Source organism: Osmerus mordax, chromosome 28, assembly GCF_038355195.1.
Source record: "Osmerus mordax isolate fOsmMor3 chromosome 28, fOsmMor3.pri, whole genome shotgun sequence".
In the NCBI taxonomy this organism is placed as follows: Eukaryota; Metazoa; Chordata; class Actinopteri; order Osmeriformes; family Osmeridae; genus Osmerus; species Osmerus mordax.
The window spans coordinates 3,207,441-3,227,825 of record NC_090077.1 but is presented as its reverse complement, the minus strand read 5'-3'; the positions used below and the strand labels follow the sequence as shown (position 1 = coordinate 3,227,825).

The window sequence follows — 20,385 nt, the reverse complement described above, 5'->3', positions numbered from 1 at the left end:
TACGTATGAGAATGATATATTGTTATCCAGCGGTGTGGTACCCATTTCCTTGTTGCTATGTAGCTACTGACAACAGCTGCATCACCCGATTGCAGCTGTGTCGTTCCGTATCCCGTACGAAACGTTAGCTAGATGTGCTATCAAGTCAACATCCAAGCGAGATGATACTGTCTATGACCTGCAGTTGGCCATTTTTCCCATATTTTATTAACTGGACGTTCGGATATACGTATTGAAAATGTCAAACAATTCTATAAAGTGAGTCGTGCTGGTGCAGCTTGCATGATTGTTTGGAGGACTGCACGCCAACGTTGGCACAAAAAATAACAATCGCTGTTTGCATATAGCCTGTTTGCTTCTATTCTGCATTCAATGTCAAGATTTCTCGCTGGGTTAAAACATCTGCTTCTACAGTAAGATAAAATAGAATACTATCTTCTTTGGATCCTTTTCTATCAAAACGGTTGGGAGAAGAGGACCAGGGAATCTATTCTGAACTTATGGACACATTTTGCACGAAGGTCATGACTCTGAGAGGATGATAATGCTGGAAAAACAGGTAAGGGTCGTTCGTCTTACATTTATGAAGCAGAGTAGGCCTAATTGAGCCAATAGGATTGCACCTAGCTGGCTCGATGCATGCTAGACTATCAATTGACGGTCAGCTGGACAAATTAGCCTCATGATGGAGTTACAGTGAATCTCAATAAATACACTTGTAACTGAGATTGATGGATCCATTGTACTTTTAAAAAGCATATCCTGCATTTCCTAGAGTTGCCCTATGTCTGGAGGGGTTACACAGACAGAGCACCATTGCTTGAGTACCTCTCTCTCTCTCTCTCTCTCTCTCTCTCTCTCTCTCTCTCTCTCTCTCTCTCTCTCTCTCTCTCTCGCGCGCATTCTCTCTAATTTGGTCTCCCGGTCTGCTGTTTTTAACTCTGTAAGGCTGTACTGAGAACCATTAACAAAAGCCACTGGGATACTCTTGGCTAGGAAGTCGAGCTCTCTAGGAAATATCCTTTTTGAAATAGCTCTTTGGCCTTCAGAGGCCGAGGGCAGGGGACCTCCTATTGTTTAGGTCTGAAATGATCTTTTGGTGGGAAGAGAAAGTCATAAGAAGAAGAAAAAACCTTAGCTACCCCATTTAAATAAAATATTATACTCATAATTCATATTTAAATCATGGAATACATTTGCAACCATGGTAGCATGGTTTTTGACTAGGGCAGGAAATGGAAAGTAAGATTGGCTTTTGCAGGATGCTACTCAGTGCATCACTCTTGGAATAAGGTGTTCTTTCCTACAAACACTAATGTCTACCTTGTGGACTGTTGAGCACCAGCACATCTACAGCCACAGCATTTATCTACAAAATCAGTCAAATTAAGTTTTCTTCCAATTAGGCCTACATGCCTCTGGGGAAAGTGAGTATTCTATCATCCCACACATTCTCATCAGTTTCCTATGCAGCTTTTATGAAGCATATAATTTGCAATTTCCCAACCGAAAGAAATTTGAAAGCGCTCGACTTCATCTCTGCACGGGTTTCTGACTCTCTTCCACAGATGGAATGTGACAGGAACCTGAGATTTGAACTCAAATCTAGAGCTGCACACGGAACACCACTGGGATACCGGCATCTGAGTTGAAATAGAGAATCTAAAACTTTGTGTCTGTGTTCTGTTGCGCAGATAGCTAAACCAGTACAACGTGTAGAGGACCTAGAACGCTGGACATTTTTTATTTGAGGTGTGGGAGTACACCACCCTGTTCTGTCTTTGTTATGTGTGTACAGGAAGTGGACTGTAGCTTACAGTTAGGTTTCCTGTCCTGACTGTAAGGCAGAACTCTAATGTAGCTATAAATTCAACCCCAGGAGCGAACAGCTTTGCCTTACAGTTTCCATGACAACTGGTCGTCTACAGTATTCAAGTGTGGGACAGCCTCTGCATGTGAAAACAGTTGTCAGTGCTCAAACCCTTCTCGCTCTCATGATAGCACTGAATTCATTATTTTCACACCAATCACTTTGGAACAGGGTTGCCTCAATGACTCATCTTCATTATAGCTTTACAATCTAAAATTGAATGCTGTGTTTTTTTCACAATGTGTGTCGACCATGTTCCCCAAACATTTACTATAAATGTAAGATGTCAATATCTTCTAGCCTATTTAGGACGATATGCCATATTAAACCTCGTATTTTACAGAGCCATTAATCACATTAAACAAATAGCTTAATTAATTTGCAAAACATTATGTTCGTTTTCTGAATTGTAAATGAGATGCATAGAGTTTTCTTTGAGGTCAAATAAAACTTATCATATCATTATTAATCATATAACAACCACTTTAGCTGTTTTGTGGTAAAAGCTGCATGACCTACATATCATGTAGTTCATTTTAGCTCTGCCGTCTGTTTGATGGCTTGAAGCCTCAGGCAGAGTCTAGAGAGGATGGCTTCAAGTTGGAAAAATGTGTGGACCATGGTCCTATTTCACCTCTGATCAGTACTCTATAAGTGCCACACTCACATCCACAGGAGCTTAAAAGCAACTCAAACTGTGAAGATGCATACGGATACTTATGTTAGATCAAGAATGTTTGTGCTGCATTCATGTGTTCAGCAACTCAAGTTGGTCCGTCTCTCCTGGTGTCGTTGTGTCGCTCCCGGCAACACTGTCAGAGGACGGAGTCGGAGAGGAATTGGCCTTCTTTGTACCTTTCATTTCAAGGTTCTGTTTTTTTCTGCTTTCAGCAGGAGGTTACGTAAGTTGTGGTCAATTAGTGCGACATTTCAGTGCTACTGTAAGTCAGGCAAACATATGTAGGATGTTGCAGTTGTATTGTGAGAGTTTATACCTTCATATGCAGATGAAATGAGAGAGAGAGAGGTAGAGAGAAAGAAAGAAAGAAAGAGAGAAAGGAGAGGGCAGCTGCTCAGAGTACAGACATTCCCTTGTGAGAGAGAGAGAGAGAGAGAGAGAGAGAGAGAGAGAGAGAGAGAGAGAGAGAGAGAGAGAGGGGGAGAGAGAGAGAGCGAGAGAGAGAGAGAGACAGTCAGGGGAGGGGGGTCCCTCTTTCAGAAAAATATTCTTCCCCGTCTTCAGTGGGAGGCAGAGGCAGTCCAAGCCCTTGTGCTGTTAGCAGTGCGGAGTTCCTGTTTTTGTATTTGATGCAAGTGCGAACAAGCGATCTGTTGTTGCGGGAACCTCGGTCCTCAGTCCTCAGTGTCTGTGTTTAGCAGCATGGAGCCCAAGTCCCTGTTCAGCCTGCACAAAGCCCTGGCCCAGCCCGTCAAGATGTGCATGTTTGATTTTCCTGTCACAATATTGGAAGACCTGGTAAGCAAGCGTACACTGTTCAATCCAGGGATATTTGGATGTTTACTTCTCTGTTGGCAGTGTGTGCGCGCGGACATGGGAATTCTGCCTACGTACATTCGTTAGTATTTCTGCAGTGCATTGCTGACCAATGTGTGTGAGGAATGAACGATGAGGTAGGCAGATGAATGTGGATGTGTGTTTTGTAGAGAATATTGTATGAATGTGCATAGATCATTTTATTGTGCATGTATGTGCAATATTGTATGTTCATAGAAGTATATAGGAGGGACATAGGGATGTGACTGTAAAATAATTAAGTTGAACATATTGGTTGGTATTGAGTTAAATTGTTTGTTTTGCTATTCTCTAGCCAGTGTGGTTGTTCAGCTGTTGTGTGTCACTCACTGTAATGCTAGCACTGACATGTGTGGTTGTTCAGCTGTTGTGTCACTCTGGAAACACCTGAACAGAGTTAGGAAACCATATCCCCATGGAGGATACACCAAATGTTTTCTGTTCATACATGTTGAGTCATGCCCACTGTACTGCTGATTTGTAAAGAAGATTTTCTTTGCTAATGGAGAAAGAGTCTAGGAGTCTGTCTCTTTTCTGCGTCTCTATCAACTTTTTCAGTTGTTGTGGAAGTGTGGTTGGTGGCATTCTTTTGTTATCTTAATGTGACAAGTGTATCTCTTGATTTCCTCGTGTCAGCTGTTTTTCTTTGACTGCAAATTCCAGCTCACACCCTCCTTGTATCTACTTTGAGTTATGGTGGCTCTTCTCAATAGTCACTGACCACACTGGTCCCTAATCATTTCCTGTTATCTGTTGAACAGCGTAATTGCCTTGTAGATTTCTTGCACTGGAGACATTTCCAATTAGGATGTTTTCCTGCTTGTGGTCTTGAGTCCAAACCCTATCACGAAGACCATGCATTTCCCTGCTGGTAGATAGACTGTCTCCACTGGCCATTGTGAAGCTGCCTCAAGATGATTGCTTTTCAAATGGAGCACAGTTGGATGCAGTTAGTATAGAGTTGGAGAGAAAGAGAGAGAGTGTGTGTTTCTTTCTAAATGCCAAGGCCTTTGAGCTCGGACTGCCTCGGAATGGCTCCGCAGCTTCAAATAATGGAAAGCAATAAATCCCACTTTTTCCAGCCGGCTTTCTCTGTCAGGTAGTCAGGAGGGTTGTGGCTCGGAGGAGTGATGTCACCGTGAGTGAATCGGAGGTTCCCAAGTCTCCATCTGTTTGGGGGAGGTTTCTCTATCTGATGTGACTCAGTGGATGTTTTGTTTAACTTGACTTCATGTTCACATAAAATCTCATAAAACATGATGTCTTTGTCAGGGGTTCAATTCAACTGTGAGAAACATATGGAAAAGACGATAGGCCTGTGGAAAACTGGCCAGATTCGCATGGAAATTGCGTAATCCAGATTAGCCAAAACCTATACTTTAACATTTTTCATACAAAACATTTATAATTTGACTCCATATAACTGTCGTCCACCATTTTAGTTTTTAATCGACACAAAATAATTTGGAACTTCCCAGGGTATTTCAGGGAGATACATTTGTCCATACTTCACTTTCATTTTCAGTTCAGCAGTCATAAAGTGATTATTCCTTGTTGTGGTTGTTCAGCATTAGTTCTGACAGACACGGATGAGCTTTTTGGAATTACAGTTTTTAGCAGAAGTTAATGTTTTATTGTTCTGTTCTCTTCGTGTTGACACAGCTGTTAAAGTCAATACTCTTTGGAGTGGGCCTGAGGTGGTCACCCAATCTGGGGCCGAGGTTTGGGAAGCAGGAGGAAGGGGAAAGTGAGCATTGAACCCTGAACCCTGTTTGTGTCTCGTGGTTCTGGTCTGATCTGAAGCATATTCAGCCCTGGTCCTAGTTGTGAAGGACGCAGTGATGTGGTTGGCCCCGTGGACGTGTGGACTGTTGAGTGGAGGCCGCCGTCGGACCGGGTCTGTCTACCAGGCTGTGTGGAGCAACGTCAAACACACAGCGGCAGATGGACAGGTAGGAATCGACTTTTCCGACATGTGGTGACATGTGGTGAGGTTGTGGTAGGCACATCTTGTCCTCAATATGTCTAATCTTGCAATGACTTCCTCCTTGGTGACATACTTTTTGCACAATCTAAAGTGGAGCATGTAACCGTCTGTATTTTTTACATAGTCACAGTATTAGTGTTTGTTTCCTTATGGGTCTTATCTGTTTTGTGTTTGTGCGCCTGAGGGCATGTAAGTAACGTGCGTGAGTGAGTGTGTGTGTTTGTGTGCACGGGCGCAGGTGTGTGAGCATCAGAGTTGAGCTCACCCTCCACAGGGACTAGTAAACCATGTTGGGGTATGTGCCAGTGCCACAGCAGAACAAACTCAGTTATTTATCGATCCTTGTAAGAGGCTGACAAATGGAAGCAGTGCCTTGGTTAAATCACTTGAGGATGAGATGTAGCAGTTTCTCTTGAGTGATTGCACTGCAGCCAACTGCTTGCAACCTGTAGGCTGACAGCAGAACTTAGCAATGCTTTCTATCTCTTTGCCCCACTCACATTTTTCTTGTCTCTATCTCTCTGCGTCTCACCCTCTATCTCTCTCTCTGTGTCTCGCATTCTCTCTAATTTGGTTTCTGTCTCTCTCTTTACCTTTTTCAAACAGCTGCAATTCAGAAATGTTTTAATTATGAAGCATTGCAGATTGTTAATCTCTATCTCGAGCAAATGGTGGGAATAGGCAGAAAATGTAATAAAAGGATGTTATACTGTAAGCACTGATTAGCTTTGTAAAAATATTTTCATCATAAATATTCAAGGTTTGTTGCTGCTCGACTTGTAAACTCATTTTGACCAATAGGGGGTAGTGCCGGACGGGTTTTTGGTCGTGTCTCAATCAACAGCATATTAGAATAGAAATAATTGGCAAGTATGATACCTTGTAATTGTACCTTGTAAATCACTTTAAAACCTCAAACCCTTATCTCATTCCATTAATTTATAGGATATTTATCTATTTTGTTCCTTCACCTCAAGTTTTGGAGTTGAAGTTGACTAGGTAGGCACCTACCACTTTATTATAGTAGTATAAAATTTAGTATTGTCATAGTGGACATCTAAGACTCGTAAACACATAGCTTTGTGCATGGCCTCTGGATATTTTACTGAAAAGTAGTAGTAGTAGTTTTACTATTGTAGTACAACATCATGCTTTCTTTTAAGAGAGTAGATGTCGACGCAAGGGATCGGCTGCCGATATTTTCGTAAGAAGGAAGGAGGAGCGTTGAGGAACTTTCCGCGTCTGAGTCATGAGCAGCCTCCATGCGTATACAGTACGGCGCTTCAAATTCTCCGTTCGGTGTTGCATTCTGCCGTAAGTGGAGGTCGAGAACAGAGGATGACAGCATAGCGTTGTGGTTATTGTCGTAACCAGTGTCAATGGTTTATGTTATGAGGATGCAGTCCGAAGCACAAAACGTCAAATCGGGATACCTCGAGGAGATGTTTGATGCCGGGACATGGAGGGTGCGCAATATCTGGGATGGGGTGAAACTGGAGGTTACCGTGGACGAGAGCCCGGTTGTTCTTCACAGCTTTACACATTTGGACCCAGACCTACCTTTGTTTGAGGTAAGATGAAGATGGAACAAAATCGCATATTTGTCGGTCACTACGTGTAGTCATCTGGATTGTCCCACTACATTAGTCTGTATAGAACCACAATATGGAAAAAACATTGTGTATTTGTTAACATTCAAATTATTATGTTAAAAAAAACTTTAAATATGTCAGTCCTTTCACCTTTGTGATATATTTGGAGAAAAAGATAAGTAAAGCACACATACATTGAACTGGAATAAGACAGAATTGTATTCATCCTGTGCCATCTTTATTGAGCTGTTTAATTCACACACACACATACACACACACACACACACACACACAGGGTATGAGTTATCAAATTTGCCGGCTTTATATAAGGCCTCTTCTTCAGGCATCATATGAGGACAGAAGCCTTACGGGTCCCTCTTGAAGGTCTGTCTCTTGGCTAAGTTACATCAGTTGTTGGTGTGTGTTTTGAAGTTGATCAGAGGAGTCTCCTCACCCAGACTGTGAGATCAGACATTAAAGGCATGTCTTTGAGGACAGTTTGTTTCCTTCATGCTTGTCACAAGCTTGGACAGGGCATATCTGTCTCTTCTACCCATAACCCCTTCTCTCCCCTAATCTAATCCTCTCCAGTAACACAATTACCTAATGCTTAATCCTCCCCACCCCCCCCCCCCCCCTTCACAGGGCTAAGCAAAAGGCTTGGTTTACAGTCATAGGCTTTCATTTCTCTCTGTTGGGGTTCTCGGTGTATACAGTACAGAACATTGGCCGATTCTTTGGTTCAGTTGTGTGTAATTATAGAGCACTTCAGCCAGTGGTTATTGTTAAACCCTAAGAGGGCCCCTCTGAACTCAGATCCTGGATTCACAAGGCTCTAATAGGCTGGTTGCTGCTTGGATATTCTGAAAGGTCACTGCTATACAAAAACCGACAAGTAAATTGACGAGTGGATGATGTCACTGTTCCTTAGGCCTGTGTTCTATTGCCATGCACTTCCTTGCATAACAACATGCCCATCCAAGTTCAAGCTAATTAACCTGGTTAATCAGGTATATGTGTGTATTTCTTTATCATACATGTTTGCATTAGTTTAATTGTTATATCTGTTTTACAAATGATGATTTGCGCTGAAGGACTCCATTGTTCTGTTTGATGATATCCTAAAAACAGGATCCCCGGAAGTTCGACGTGAGACCTGAAATAAGAAACTGAAGCTGTTTTTGTAGATGCACAGACACAGAGAAGCTTTTGTTATCGCATCTCACTCGAACCGAGAGGGAGAAAGAAGGAAAGGGAGAGAAGTGGAGAGAGGCAGAAGGGCACACAGGTTTAGGGAGTTTCGAATGAGAGAAACAGACATCGGTTGGAATGTTTAGGCCGGGAGCCTGGAAAATTACTTTATTCAAAGTTTGCCAAATTACTGGTTGTCTCCTTTTAGGCTAAAGCGTAGTGGCGCAGTAGAGGACTGGACTAGATCTAGCCTACATTCACCATAACTTTGAACTCTGTCCGAATAAATGTCCTCTCCAATGTAGACCATAGTGCCCTGAACAGTAGAGGCTGATATCATTGTCAACACTCATTGTATGAGAGAGGAAGCTAGTGGCCTTTGCTAGAGGGTCATAATGGACTGCACTATTGTTCTTTTGAGTATTTGTTTACTCTTTTTTTAGTTCAGGTTTCTCTCAGGTTTTCCATGGGACAGTCCCTCAGCAACTGTGCCATAAACATGATGATGATCTTCATCAAAACATCTATTATCTAGCCAGGGCTACCAGTGTACTGGATGCAGCCCACTGTATTTGTGTTCTTTTCATGTGACCCCTGCCTCTTATTGACTTCTGTATAGAACTGACCATTTTCTGTTGTTCAATTGACTGCAAGATGGACTTATTTATTTACACAGTTTAGAGTCCAAAGATCAACCACTGCTTTGTCTCTGTGGCCATGAGAGCTTCTGAATTCGAACTCTCTCTCTCTCTCTCTCTCTCTCTCTCTCTCTCTCTCTCTCTCTCTCTCTCTCTCTCTCTCTCTCTCTCTTCCCCATTCCTTCCTCTGTAGACAAGGCTACTTGCCATTAATCTACAGTATCACAGTTTCGGGAGGAAAAGTAGGCAACTGTATAAATGTCGACATTCAAGCATAGTCCTTGTTGACATGCTATTTCTCTCCACAGAAGTTTAATTCTGGCGCAGTCTCGCATTAAAGAGTCTATTCGTAACACCCATGTTACTGAAGGTTACACTGCTCACACAAATATGTCAGATATTTTAGGGCTTCTAAACAAACCTTTCTGTCATTAGATTTTACTTTCTAGTACGCAATTTGTTTTTTTTTCCCAAACCCACGTTTCCCCTTTTGCATGTGAGGAACTTCCATTTGAGGTCTACTTTCACTTTTACATTTAGTCATTTAGCAGACGCTCTTATCCAGAGCGAACTTCTGAATGGGTTTTCCTAAAACAAGAGCGTCTTCTACTCTGAGTATGCTATTGTTCCTCTCAGTGGAGACTTCCAGCGTGTCCCAACATAAGGTGAAAGGTGGCGTCTAAGTCAAATAAGTTGGACTGTAACCCAGCCTGCTCCGCTATTGTTAGAAAGACATATTACCGAGGTAGGCAGGATGCCATGTGGCGCCTGAGCGACCCATGTTTGGTATCTCGTTTGATCTGTTTGTGTGTACAAATAGCTGAGGACTAAGCTGTGAGTCAGGCATCAGGGGGACCCGTGACCCGCCAGAGTGGCATGGGGGAAGACGTTTGCTTGGATGACAGTTTCCTGGACCCGTCCGGCCCTGTTCCTGTGGTTATGTGGGAGTTCCCTCTCGTTTCCTTGGTAACACGGTCCCCCCCTGGGGGCTCTCTCGGAGACTTCCCTGACATTTCCATTTCCATAGTGAAGATGTGAATAGACCCTGTGTTGCCCTGCCAAACCTCAGGCCACCAGCAGTCAACCACTGTTTACATGAGAATGTATACCCACAAATGGACATGTTCATCAAAACTGGTTCTAGGCATTAGGATGTGATTCCATTATGATTTCCCTGGTTCTTTATCATGAAAACTCGATGTACTAGCGACAGAGAGACAGGGAAAGAGACAGAGAGAGAGGGGAGGGGTGGCTTGGGGTCTGTGGATTGTCCAAGTCCATCTATTGGAGGAGAGCTGTGTTTTGTGTTTGGTTTAATGATAGCAACAAGAGGGCCTGTGTGGCTCCACTGATAAGACCCGCTGTGACTGTCTAGTCCCAAGGTCTCGGTGTGTTTGAAGACTTTCACACAGTCACACACCAGTGTTACACAAGAGCGCAAACAACAGCTCTTGGAGATCTGGTTTAAAAAGATGTGGTTCCTGAAGAAGTGCAATGAACAGCATATCTATTTCAGTTGCATTTTGACTCTGCACTGCTGCCATAGAAACTTAATCATAACACTGTTGCATTGCGATGGAAGGTTATCGAGCTGTGTATGACTAAGGGCTGAAAGGATGGGTGAAACCTGCTGAGTAGAGTAACAAGAAATAGCCAAAGTAAAGGTCTGACTGATGTCCCTGGCCTGCAAGACCACATAGCAGTATCTTTTCAATGCGTTTTAAAATTGATGGAAACCACGCTCACCTCTATCTAGGTCAAAGGCAGGGGTTAATCACTAAAAGGTTACATTCTGAGAAACCAGAGAGTTCAGACTGTGGTAAATGTATAAAAGCAGTATTGTCTGCATCTCAATGTTTTTCTCCATGTTGGTGGACAAACAAATGGTGACAACAGTGAAATGTTGGTACAGAGCCCTCTTTCATTCGACAAGCAGCTTGTATTAATTCCTTGTTGTTGTTTTTTATTTTTTTATCACAAGCTTACAACTGTGTCGTGGTGCCGGGTATCTAGCAACCTCTGTTTGCCGACAACCACATTGTGATTTATTCATCGACACACGCACAGACACACACACAGTGTTTGTAATACGTGTGAGTCAGAAAGAGAGATATCGGACGAGAGCCCGCGGGCGCCAAAAGATGAAAAACAACGCAGCAGCTCCCTCCCTCCCTCGCGGTGCGTTTGCGTCGCAGAGGACCACCACGTGTCTTCACCTCTCCCTCGCCTCTGTCCTCAGAGCTCGACGCAGGAGATCGGCGAAGAGGCCGAGGAGGGAGCCGTCTTCACCATCACCCTGAGGAAAGTGCAGCTGCACCAGTCGGCCAGTAAGGGGCAGCGGTGGCTGGGCGTGGATACGGACTCCGCCCTCAGCCTGTACGAGACCTGCAAGGTGCGCACCATCAAGGCGGGCACCCTGGAGCGGCTGGTGGAGTACATGGTGTCTGCGTTCCGCGGCAAGGACTCCACCTACGTCACCATCTTCCTCTGCACTTACCGCTCCTTCGCCTCCACCAAGCAGGTGCTGGACCTCCTGCTCAACAGGTAGAGTGACAAGCACCAAGCACACACCTCCGCGCCTCCACAAGCCCACAGTAGAGCCACACAGCCTAGCCCTTTTAGCTCCCTGGTGTTTGCTGAGAAACCTGTGGGTTTCGTGTCCTAGGTATGCCAAGCTGCAGAACAAGTCCACAGCAGATGGAAGCAGACTCTCGCAGGAGGACTGCACAGAGCGGAGGAAGTAAGGCTCTTCTATAAGCACGATCAGGCAAATGTGTTTTGTGGGACCGCAGCATTCCCAGAGGGAAGACATCCGATGTGTTTCCGACGCTATCACAGTGCATCTTACAATCTGCCTCTCTCCTGCAGCACCGTCTCCTCCATCCTGGGGGCGTGGCTGGACCAGTACTCTGAGGACTTCTGGACCCCTCCGGAGTACGGATGTTTACACCAGCTGCTCTCCTACCTTCGCCTGCACTTCCCCGGTTCAGACCTGGAGCGGCGAGCTCGCAACCTGCTGGCCCACTTCCACCACCGGCAGCAGTGTGAGCCGGACCTTGACGGTGAGAGAACCGACTCTGAACCGACTGGGCCTCAGAAGTATTCATGTTTTGGTGTGTGTGTGTGTGTGTGTACGACTGAAGAGGTAACGTGAGGAGAGAGATATGCTGATAGGCCTGTGTTGTTATTTCAGTGGAGCATATCGGCTGCCCCTTCGCCACACAGGAAGAGAGCGGCTTCGAGGACGAGCTTCCTGGCCTGAACTTCCTGTCGTTCGACCCCATCATGGTCGCGGAGCAGTTTACACTCATGGACGCGGTGAGACCTCTCTCCCCCATTAAGTCTGACTCTGTCAGTAGTTGTACACTTGTGAGAGGTCATTTTTCTCTAAGGTTGAACGCTCAGTGAGTTAATTTTATGCCTGGCCTTGTAGGACCTGTTCAAGAAGGTGGTCCCCTACCACTGCCTAGGAGGGATCTGGTCCCAAAGGGACAAGAAGGGGAAGGAGCACCTGGCCCCCACCATCAGAGCTACTGTGGCCCAGTTCAACTTTGTCACCAACTGTGTCATCAGCACCTGCCTGAGCAACCCTACCTTGAAGCCCACCCAGAGAGCCAGGCTGGTGGAGCGCTGGATCGAGGTGGCCCGGGTAAGGTTGCCCTCTCTGGGCTTCCTCTCTCTGACCTTCTCCACACACGGTTACAGCATCCAGTCGATTTTCTTTTTTCAGACCATGCCATGCGACTGGTGGTCATTGTCTGTTTTTGTTCTTTGCTGTTCAGGAATGTCGGATCCTGAAGAACTTCTCGTCCCTGCGAGCCATTCTCTCTGCCCTGCAGTGTAACTCCCTCCACCGCCTCAAGAGGACCTGGGACGAGGTGTCCAGGTGAGCGAGGGCTCTGGGGACCGGGCGTTGGCTGGAGATGTGTCTACAAGCTGGGAAGTAGAACACTAAAAGCTTTTAGGTTGGTGGCTGTCTCACTTCTTAACATTATTCTGCCCATAGGGAGAATTTCCGCACCTTCAGAGAGTTGTCGGAGATCTTCTCGGACGACAACAACTACTCTCTGAGCAGAGAGCTCTTAGTCAAGGTGAGTTAAGATTTTTATGGAGATGCAGTTCTCTAATAGCAGGCTCTTTACAGACAAAGGTCAACAGGAAATTTGTCTGCATGACCCAATATAACTGCATATCTCTGGAACTCCACAGCAAATGTAAAACAAAACAAATGACTTGCCTAAATCCATGTTTAAACAGGTCTCTGTTCTATTCCTCAGGCATGGATTGACGTGCATGTTACACTTTAACCCACAAATTACCCTTGAATTGATATGGCATTAAAAACAATGGGTACTTTGGTGGAGGTGTGGGGCTTTCAATCCTGGCCTATTAATATATCGTTATGACAACGTGTCCCTGGGGTGCTGGATGACAAAGTTAAGCACTTAAGGCACAGTTGTGGGAGGAACCAGGTCAAACCCCAAGGGAATCCCCGCTGATGTCAGAGACTGTTGGCAGGTAGAGATAGCCCCACCCTGGAGATGTGCGTGGCTGGATGCGATATCCCCACTTATAGCACACCCTCCCTCCCTGTAGTATCTGTAGGGGCCAGGCACAGCTACGTAGATCTGTCAGCTCAGCTTACTCAGGGTGAAGAATCTCCCTCATGATGCGTCATCCCTAAAATGACTAAGGTTACAAAAATACGGTGGTAACTCACAGAGTTAATTCCTCTCACTAAGCAGTTCATCAATGCCAAACTACTTACACAGTATGTGTTTACTTTTCAAAAGTATTATTAGCAGGCACAATTTCAATGTCCTTGCTGTTTATTATTATTATTATTTTTCAAAGCTGAAACTCTCTCCCCTTTTTTGGCAGGAGGGGACTTCCAAATTTGCCACTCTGGAAATCAACCCCAAACGAGCTCAGAGGAGACACCAACAGCAGAGAGATCTGGTGAGTCAACCGAGGGAGGAATTCATAGTTTTCACATGGAATGTGACCCAATGTAAACACCCTCAAAAATACCGTGAGCGCTCAAGCTCCGAGTTCATAGACGTTTCGAATTCATGGCTCCATCTGGTGGCGGATCTGTGTTCGTAGTAGTCATGTCGCCCTCTTGTGGTGAGGGTTGGGGGGGCATTGCTTGTTTAGTGTGCGTATTTTATCCTCTAATCACTGTCTGTGACAGGGGGTGATGCAGGGGACCATTCCTTACCTGGGCACCTTTTTGACCGACTTAGTTATGATGGACACAGCCATGAAGGACTATACAGAGGTAATAACCCATGACCGGTCTCTACTGGTTGCTATTGGGAGTAAATTATAGCTTGAAACGTGAACAACCTGCACAGAATTGAATTAATTTCTTTGTTTTGTCATCGTTTCCAGGGTGGACTCATCAACTTTGAGAAGCGGAGAAAGGTACGAGAGCGAGACGATCTGCGACTTGTTTACTAAACGAGCTGCAAGGGGAGTCCCGAGTGGCTGAGACCACGGCCGAGACTGAAGTCTCGTCTCTGTTTCTGTGTGCAGGAGTTTGAGGTGATCGCCCAGATCAAGCTGCTGCAGCTGGCCTCCAACAACTACAGCTTCACCCAGGACAGCCACTTCAGAGAGTGGTTCTCAGGGGTGGAGAGACTCAGTGAAGCGGAGAGGTGAGGGGGGGGGGGGGGAAGGTGCCGTCTTGAATGTTGACATGGGTTACTCTTTTACCTCAAATTGTGAATATGACCGTCTGTGAAAAAAACGCGGAAGCAGATTTTCATATTTGTATCGATGCCCCCTCAGCTACACACTGTCTTGTGAGATCGAGCCGCTGTCAGAGTATGCCAGCAACACTCTCAGAGCCAAGAAAAACGGGGGGATAATGAAACGCTGGAGCGAGTAAGTCCCACAGCCCTCGCCCCTCACCCCAAACCACTCCTGCATGGACCCAAGGATGGTCGACTAGCTCCAAACAGAGTCCTTGCACCCCTCACCTCTCATCCATCTTCGCCTCTTCCTTCCTCCTCTCCAGTCGCCAGCTGACCGAGGCAAGCTCCAGCAGTGCAGGAAGCTCCCATTCCAAGTCCTTCGACCAGACCCACTTCAGGCTGTACCAGGGAGGGGGAGGGGACAGCGGAGACGCACTTAGCATTGGCTCCAGTGGCTCCGATCTGGAGGACGTTAACCCCGGTTTCCTGTCCGACTCACCAGAGGGCCACGAGAGGAAGGTGAGAAGGAACAGGAAATCACAACTCCCCCCACACAGTCACCTTCAGTTCTCTGCCGTTGCCATGGTTGCAGTTTCTGTCCTGGTCCCTTTTTTTTTTGGTTTTACTTTAATTTTCATCAGTGATCACTGATTGGATTTTGTTGACAGTGGTTGAGATTATGAGGCACAGTGAGGATTCACTGGTTGCCATTGTTTGACTCAAGTCATAATCACTGATATTGTATCCTAAATAAAAAAAAAAATTCAATTGGCCTTGTGGGATAAGCCTTGTGGTTTCTGTTTCTCATGGTTGACTGTGGCTCTAATTCCCTTCTGTAGACATCTACACCCTCAGTAAAACATTCGGTCTCCGCTTTGGGGAAAGAGGGCCAGACTCCTGATCCAAACGCTACGGTACATGAACTCTTCCAGCTGGCTTAGCAGCTCTGCTCAGAAGTAGATGTCTCCTCCACTGTACCCCTCTCTTTCACCGTCCCTCTCTGTCTTCAACTTCACCTTCGTTCATGTTCCTTTATTCACCTTTATTCTTGTTCAAAATAAGATATCAGCGTTTGTCCTAACCGTACTAATGATTCATATTTCATCCATGCTCCCATACTCTTACTGTGTGGCAACAAAGTAGCACAACACGCCAAGTCTGTCGTCGGTGGGTGACGGCTCTCTCTGTCTCTCTGTAGTTCTGGGAGTCCACTTCTCTGTCGTCCCTGGACACCTCGGGGATGGGCTCGGGCTCCAGCAGTGCCTCGTCCACCTCCGTCTCCTCCTCCACCCCCGTCCCCTCCTCCCGCTCCCACAAGCGCTCCGTGTCGGCCGTGTCCAACTACTCCAACCTCTCCCTGCCCCTCTACAACCAGCAGGTGGACGACTGCTGCATCATCCGCGTCAGCCTGGACGTGGAGAACGGGAACATGTACAAGAGCATACTGGTGAGAGCCTGGGGGGAGAACTCCCTCAACGACACGTGATCAGGAAGTAGTTGGAGGGGTGGGATGTTTTCATGCACAAATGACATGATCTTTCTTGGTCAGTCGAGGTAATGCACCAATAATCCGCTACGAACTTAAGAATTCAACCTTGATTCTCGTTTCTCGTGGCGCAGGTGACCAGTCAAGACAAGACCCCAGCCGTCATCAGGAAAGCCATGGTCAAACACAACGTGGAGCGAGAGAAAACGGAAGACTATGAGCTGATGCAGAAAATTTCAGACGATAAAGGTAGGGTTAAAGGTCAATGATCAATTTCTTATCACTGCCTGTGCCATTTAGTACCGTCCATCCATGTGATCATTCCCTTGTTTATGTTTGGCTACCATTAACGATAACTAAATATACATTTGTAAATGTTTTTCTTGCAGAGCTGCGGATACCAGACAATGCCAATGTCTTCTATGCCATGAACTCAACTGCCAACTATGACTTTGTTTTAAAAAAGCGAGGCTCATCAAAGACAGGCAGGGCCAAAAGTGTTGCTAGCTCCACGCTGCCCCGCATGAAACAGAAGGGTCTGAAAATCGCCAAAGGGATCTTCTGAGGACATTTCTACCCTTAGAAGAAAAATTTAAAAAATAAAAAACTTCCAGTCCAAGTCTGCTGGATGAAGGCCCTTTCTGTCCGAGGTGAATGTTCCTCAGAGCTACAATCAGTTGCAAAAGAACCCAGTGGAACTAAAGGACCTATGGCTAAACACTACAGAACCTTTGCGGAAAAGCAATAGGATGCTGTCCTGCTTCAGTCTGAGTGAAGGAACCCTTCAGAGTAAGCTGTCCTTCATCTCACCTGGCGATCGGAGATAATGATGTCAACAGTGTTGTTTACCTGTGCAGGATATTAGGACCCCTTACATGTGCTGCCCAAATTCACAATGCACACAGCCTTTAGAACAATGAAAGACTGTGACGATGTGACTATTTTGGATTCCGTGGAGGTGTGAAGAGCATTAACTGTTTACTGCAGACGCTGCCGTACTCACTTTACATGGGTTGACGTCTGTGCCATTTCTGTCATTGAAAAAAGGAGATGAAATGTAGATCCAAGTGATCCAAGTGTTTTTTTATTGATTCACAAACACTACAAGGACGGCTTCAGTTATCTTTTGAAAATATTTCACCCGACGTGGGACAGAATGTGTCAAAAAGAACAAGACTGATGTATGTTACAACAAAGTATGAGAGAAACCTTAGGCAAGAAGGTGATATTGTGTCGAATATTTAAGGACCCCATTTTAACAGTACAATACTATTTGGCCAATGTGTTCTTTGGTTCTGCAGCTCTCTGCTTTGCTATGGTGCTGATATGTTTCTTTTTTTCCCCCCCAATCGCCATTATTTTTCACTTACATTGGTGATGGCAGGCATTACTCTCGGACTCTCCTATGACTGCATTCAATTTGGTTTGACTTAAATATCCACTTATGCAGGGGCTCCTATGATGGCATATCCTTCATTGCCTACAGGAAACAAAAGTGTTTTTTAAACCATAGTAGTACTCGCCAGTACATTCAGTGGGATTTTGGTCATCTGTTACTGCCTGATGAATGCCCTCGTGGATGTTTAAACACCTGCCACATGCATGCAAGAGGAAGTCTAATGTAAGGAAACCGGAACATGATCCTAGATTAGTTTATTGGTGCCAATCATGTATGAGCTTGCAGTTAAAGGTATGCCAGTGCACAGTCTATATTATGGTTATCAATATTTCACTTAATTTGCACTGTGGTACATGCCGATAGTCTTGTTGGGTGCATGCTCTTTCTAATATCCTTCATAGATTGGTTTGATCAACGTTTGCCAATAGGACAGAAGAGGTTGAATGTGGTGAAGATGTGGTGATGTCTCTGGTTAAAGAGGTACTGGAGAGATGTACATGTATTTGTTTTAGGATGGAAGGCATATGCTTGGCTCTCTCTTCATCACTGTGATTCGCTCCCACCCTTGCTATCGAACACTGTGATTTGGATATTTCCACTGTGCTAATCACACTGATTAGCTGCTTTTATACTAAACACTGTGACTACTCACTAGTCTCTTGTTGTTAATGCTTAATATGAAACTATACTCTTAGTCTGTGAGCTGAGATTAGTCAAATGGCCCAAGAAGATGTACCAAAATGATGGACATTTAGAGTAAAGGGGCTGATATTTAATTTCATATCAGAATGCAATGAACTATTAAACTGTACAATTATTGTACAGTTTAAAATGTATTAAGCCAATCTACATTAGGGGACATTCATTGTGGTTACACAAGACAAACTATACCATCCCCATGAAGATGACTTGAAGCAACATCAGAAAGGAAAAAGCTATGATCGATGTTCAAGCATACTCGTTTTGTGTCACGGAAAAATGTTAATTGTCCTGTGAAATAAGTTTGTGACATATGGCCTGCCCTTTGAGGTTTAATCATTATATTGACCGGAAACTGGCTTTCTTTGCTTCAGCTGATCTGTGTTCCTTCTGTGCAGATCAGCACTGACTACAGTGTCTGGTGCCATTGTTGTTTTCACAAGGCTTGAGACCTTCATAATTGATTGCATTGACTTGTTAAAGATTTTCTAATCTTAATTATCTAAGAACACATCATTAATTGTCCTATGTTATTGTTTTTGTTGTATTATTTATTGATTTGTACATAGATATTTTGCTATGCTTTGTACAGTATTTCCTTTTTTGAGTTAGAGATTAATATATACTCATGTATACAAATAAACACTAAGTTTCGGAAAGTAAATCTTCCTGCTTCCGTTCATATTCTGTCAAGTGAAATCAGACGTTGCTTTAGAAATGTAGATTGGTCTCACACTTGTCTCTCTTCATTGATCTGCACCGAATAAAGCAACATTATCTGCTAAATGTATCTTTCTAAAAAGCACTTTTTAAAATACATATTTTCGCTTAAAGAAAATATCTCCACATTTCACTTTACCATGTGACAAACATGACAGCAGGGGATTGAGCCGAGCTCAGCCAGGATTTGAGCCCAAGATGTAACAAATGCTTATCTGGTGGGATAATTTATCTGGAGAGGTGGTATTAGTCATGTGACCTTATTGCCAAAACACACATTACCTTAACGGTGTTTTCAAAATGTTTGTATTTTGTTGGGGCCTGGGTAGCTCTCTGGGTAAGTGTGTAGACTTCGTAAATTGAGTTTCTCAATGTGAATATCTTCAAGATGTCCCCAAAAACAGTGACAATATCTTAACAGTCCTAATGGCTTTGGCTTAGAGAGGAGAGAGGCTGCCTTGTAACCAAAAGGTTGATGGTTTGATTCCCAGGATTGGTGCTAGCAAATTTTAAACCACAGATTGACAGATGCACTTGAAAAACGCCCAGAGAAAAGTCCTGTCAGCAATAGGACTCTGTGGTGTAATGGTTTAAACTGTTGTGAATTATGAGTTGCTGGCTAAGAGTTGTAACTTAATCAGTTTGATCCCTACCCACATGTGATTTTTAATCTAGCTACTCAATGTGTATGTGTGCCTTGCTAGCCGGCCGGCGAGGCAGCCGAAATTTCACAGAATTTCAGGTGAGGAGGGAGGGGCCAAAGGACCAGGGAGGAGGGGTCACAGGGAAAGGGGAGGGGTCACAGGGAAGGAGGGAGGCGTGTGGACCGGCTTTTGTTGAGCAGCAGATGAAGCTTCGTAGTGTCGAATGATGAGGTCAGGAGAAGCTTCACTCCAACACAAAGTTGTCTAACAGAAACTCCCTGCGTGACTGAATCTGAAATCAGACATGCAGAGACCAGTAATATGCAGCTTTTAGTTGTCGAACATTAGATCAAGAACAAATACAACAAATAAATTAACACCCAAAAAGTATTAAAATATTTTAATCCATAGTTAAATAAGACACAGATGATGAATCCAAAGAAGTTTAACCTCATCTCCATTACCGTCTGGTACACTTCTGACAATCAGCAGTGATCGGCTGTAAAACACACTTTCCATCTGCAGCTGGCTTTATCAATTAGGCTAAGGGCTGTCACTATTTAATTATTTAGTTAAGTCCACCTCACATTGCACAAAATCAATTTGCATTATTTACCTGTCATATTGCACTATTCCATCTTGGTTTTATACATTATTGTTACATCATTATACATTTGCATAATAAATCGTACACCTGAACTGCTTATACCATACTGAAGAAAAGAAGTAGGGCTTTCTAATGACAATCATTAACATATTCATGTACAGTCCTCCTTTATCGAGATTTCACGCAGCAATGTTGACAAAAATGTTCTCTATCCGCCATACTTCCAACCTAATTTTCAACCACTTAATACAAGACAGTGGAAAACTTAGAGAATATGAAAAACACAATTCTGTGGGCATGTAGAACAGCAGACCGTTGT

General features: G+C 44.4%; 1 protein-coding gene across 3 annotated transcripts; it reads left to right on the top strand.

Annotated features, from left to right (window-relative positions):
* Nucleotides 1–447: 447 nt before the first annotated feature.
* LOC136938263 (ral guanine nucleotide dissociation stimulator-like) lies at nucleotides 448–18,849 on the top strand. 3 transcript variants are annotated; one of them, XM_067231566.1, is made up of 18 exons: nucleotides 448–559; nucleotides 11,052–11,356; nucleotides 11,478–11,552; nucleotides 11,681–11,874; nucleotides 12,006–12,130; nucleotides 12,246–12,461; nucleotides 12,595–12,698; nucleotides 12,819–12,903; nucleotides 13,694–13,771; nucleotides 14,007–14,093; nucleotides 14,207–14,239; nucleotides 14,351–14,472; nucleotides 14,606–14,701; nucleotides 14,835–15,030; nucleotides 15,351–15,425; nucleotides 15,710–15,958; nucleotides 16,132–16,246; nucleotides 16,387–18,773. In XM_067231566.1, exons 1-18 carry the CDS (start codon nucleotides 539–541, stop codon nucleotides 16,560–16,562), a joined length of 2,352 nt encoding a protein of 783 aa, XP_067087667.1. In that variant the 5' UTR covers nucleotides 448–538; the 3' UTR covers nucleotides 16,563–18,773. The 3 variants fall into 3 exon arrangements, with proteins under 3 accessions (XP_067087667.1, XP_067087665.1, XP_067087666.1); XM_067231564.1 differs by lacking the exon at nucleotides 448–559 and adding an exon at nucleotides 6,725–6,962 and having other exon boundaries at nucleotides 16,387–18,849; XM_067231565.1 differs by lacking the exons at nucleotides 448–559; nucleotides 15,351–15,425 and adding an exon at nucleotides 6,725–6,962 and having other exon boundaries at nucleotides 16,387–18,849.
* The last annotated feature ends 1,536 nt before the right edge of the window (nucleotides 18,850–20,385 follow it).

Bases quoted from the DNA above. Each gene is read 5' to 3' on its own strand.
- LOC136938263 (XM_067231564.1), top strand. From the start codon at position 6,771: ATGGTTTATGTTATGAGGATGCAGTCCGAAGCACAAAACGTCAAATCG. The intron at 12,462-12,594 runs GTAAGGTTGCCC...TTTGCTGTTCAG, and splicing joins GCTGGATCGAGGTGGCCCGG to GAATGTCGGATCCTGAAGAA. The intron at 13,772-14,006 runs GTGAGTCAACCG...TGTCTGTGACAG, and splicing joins ACCAACAGCAGAGAGATCTG to GGGGTGATGCAGGGGACCAT.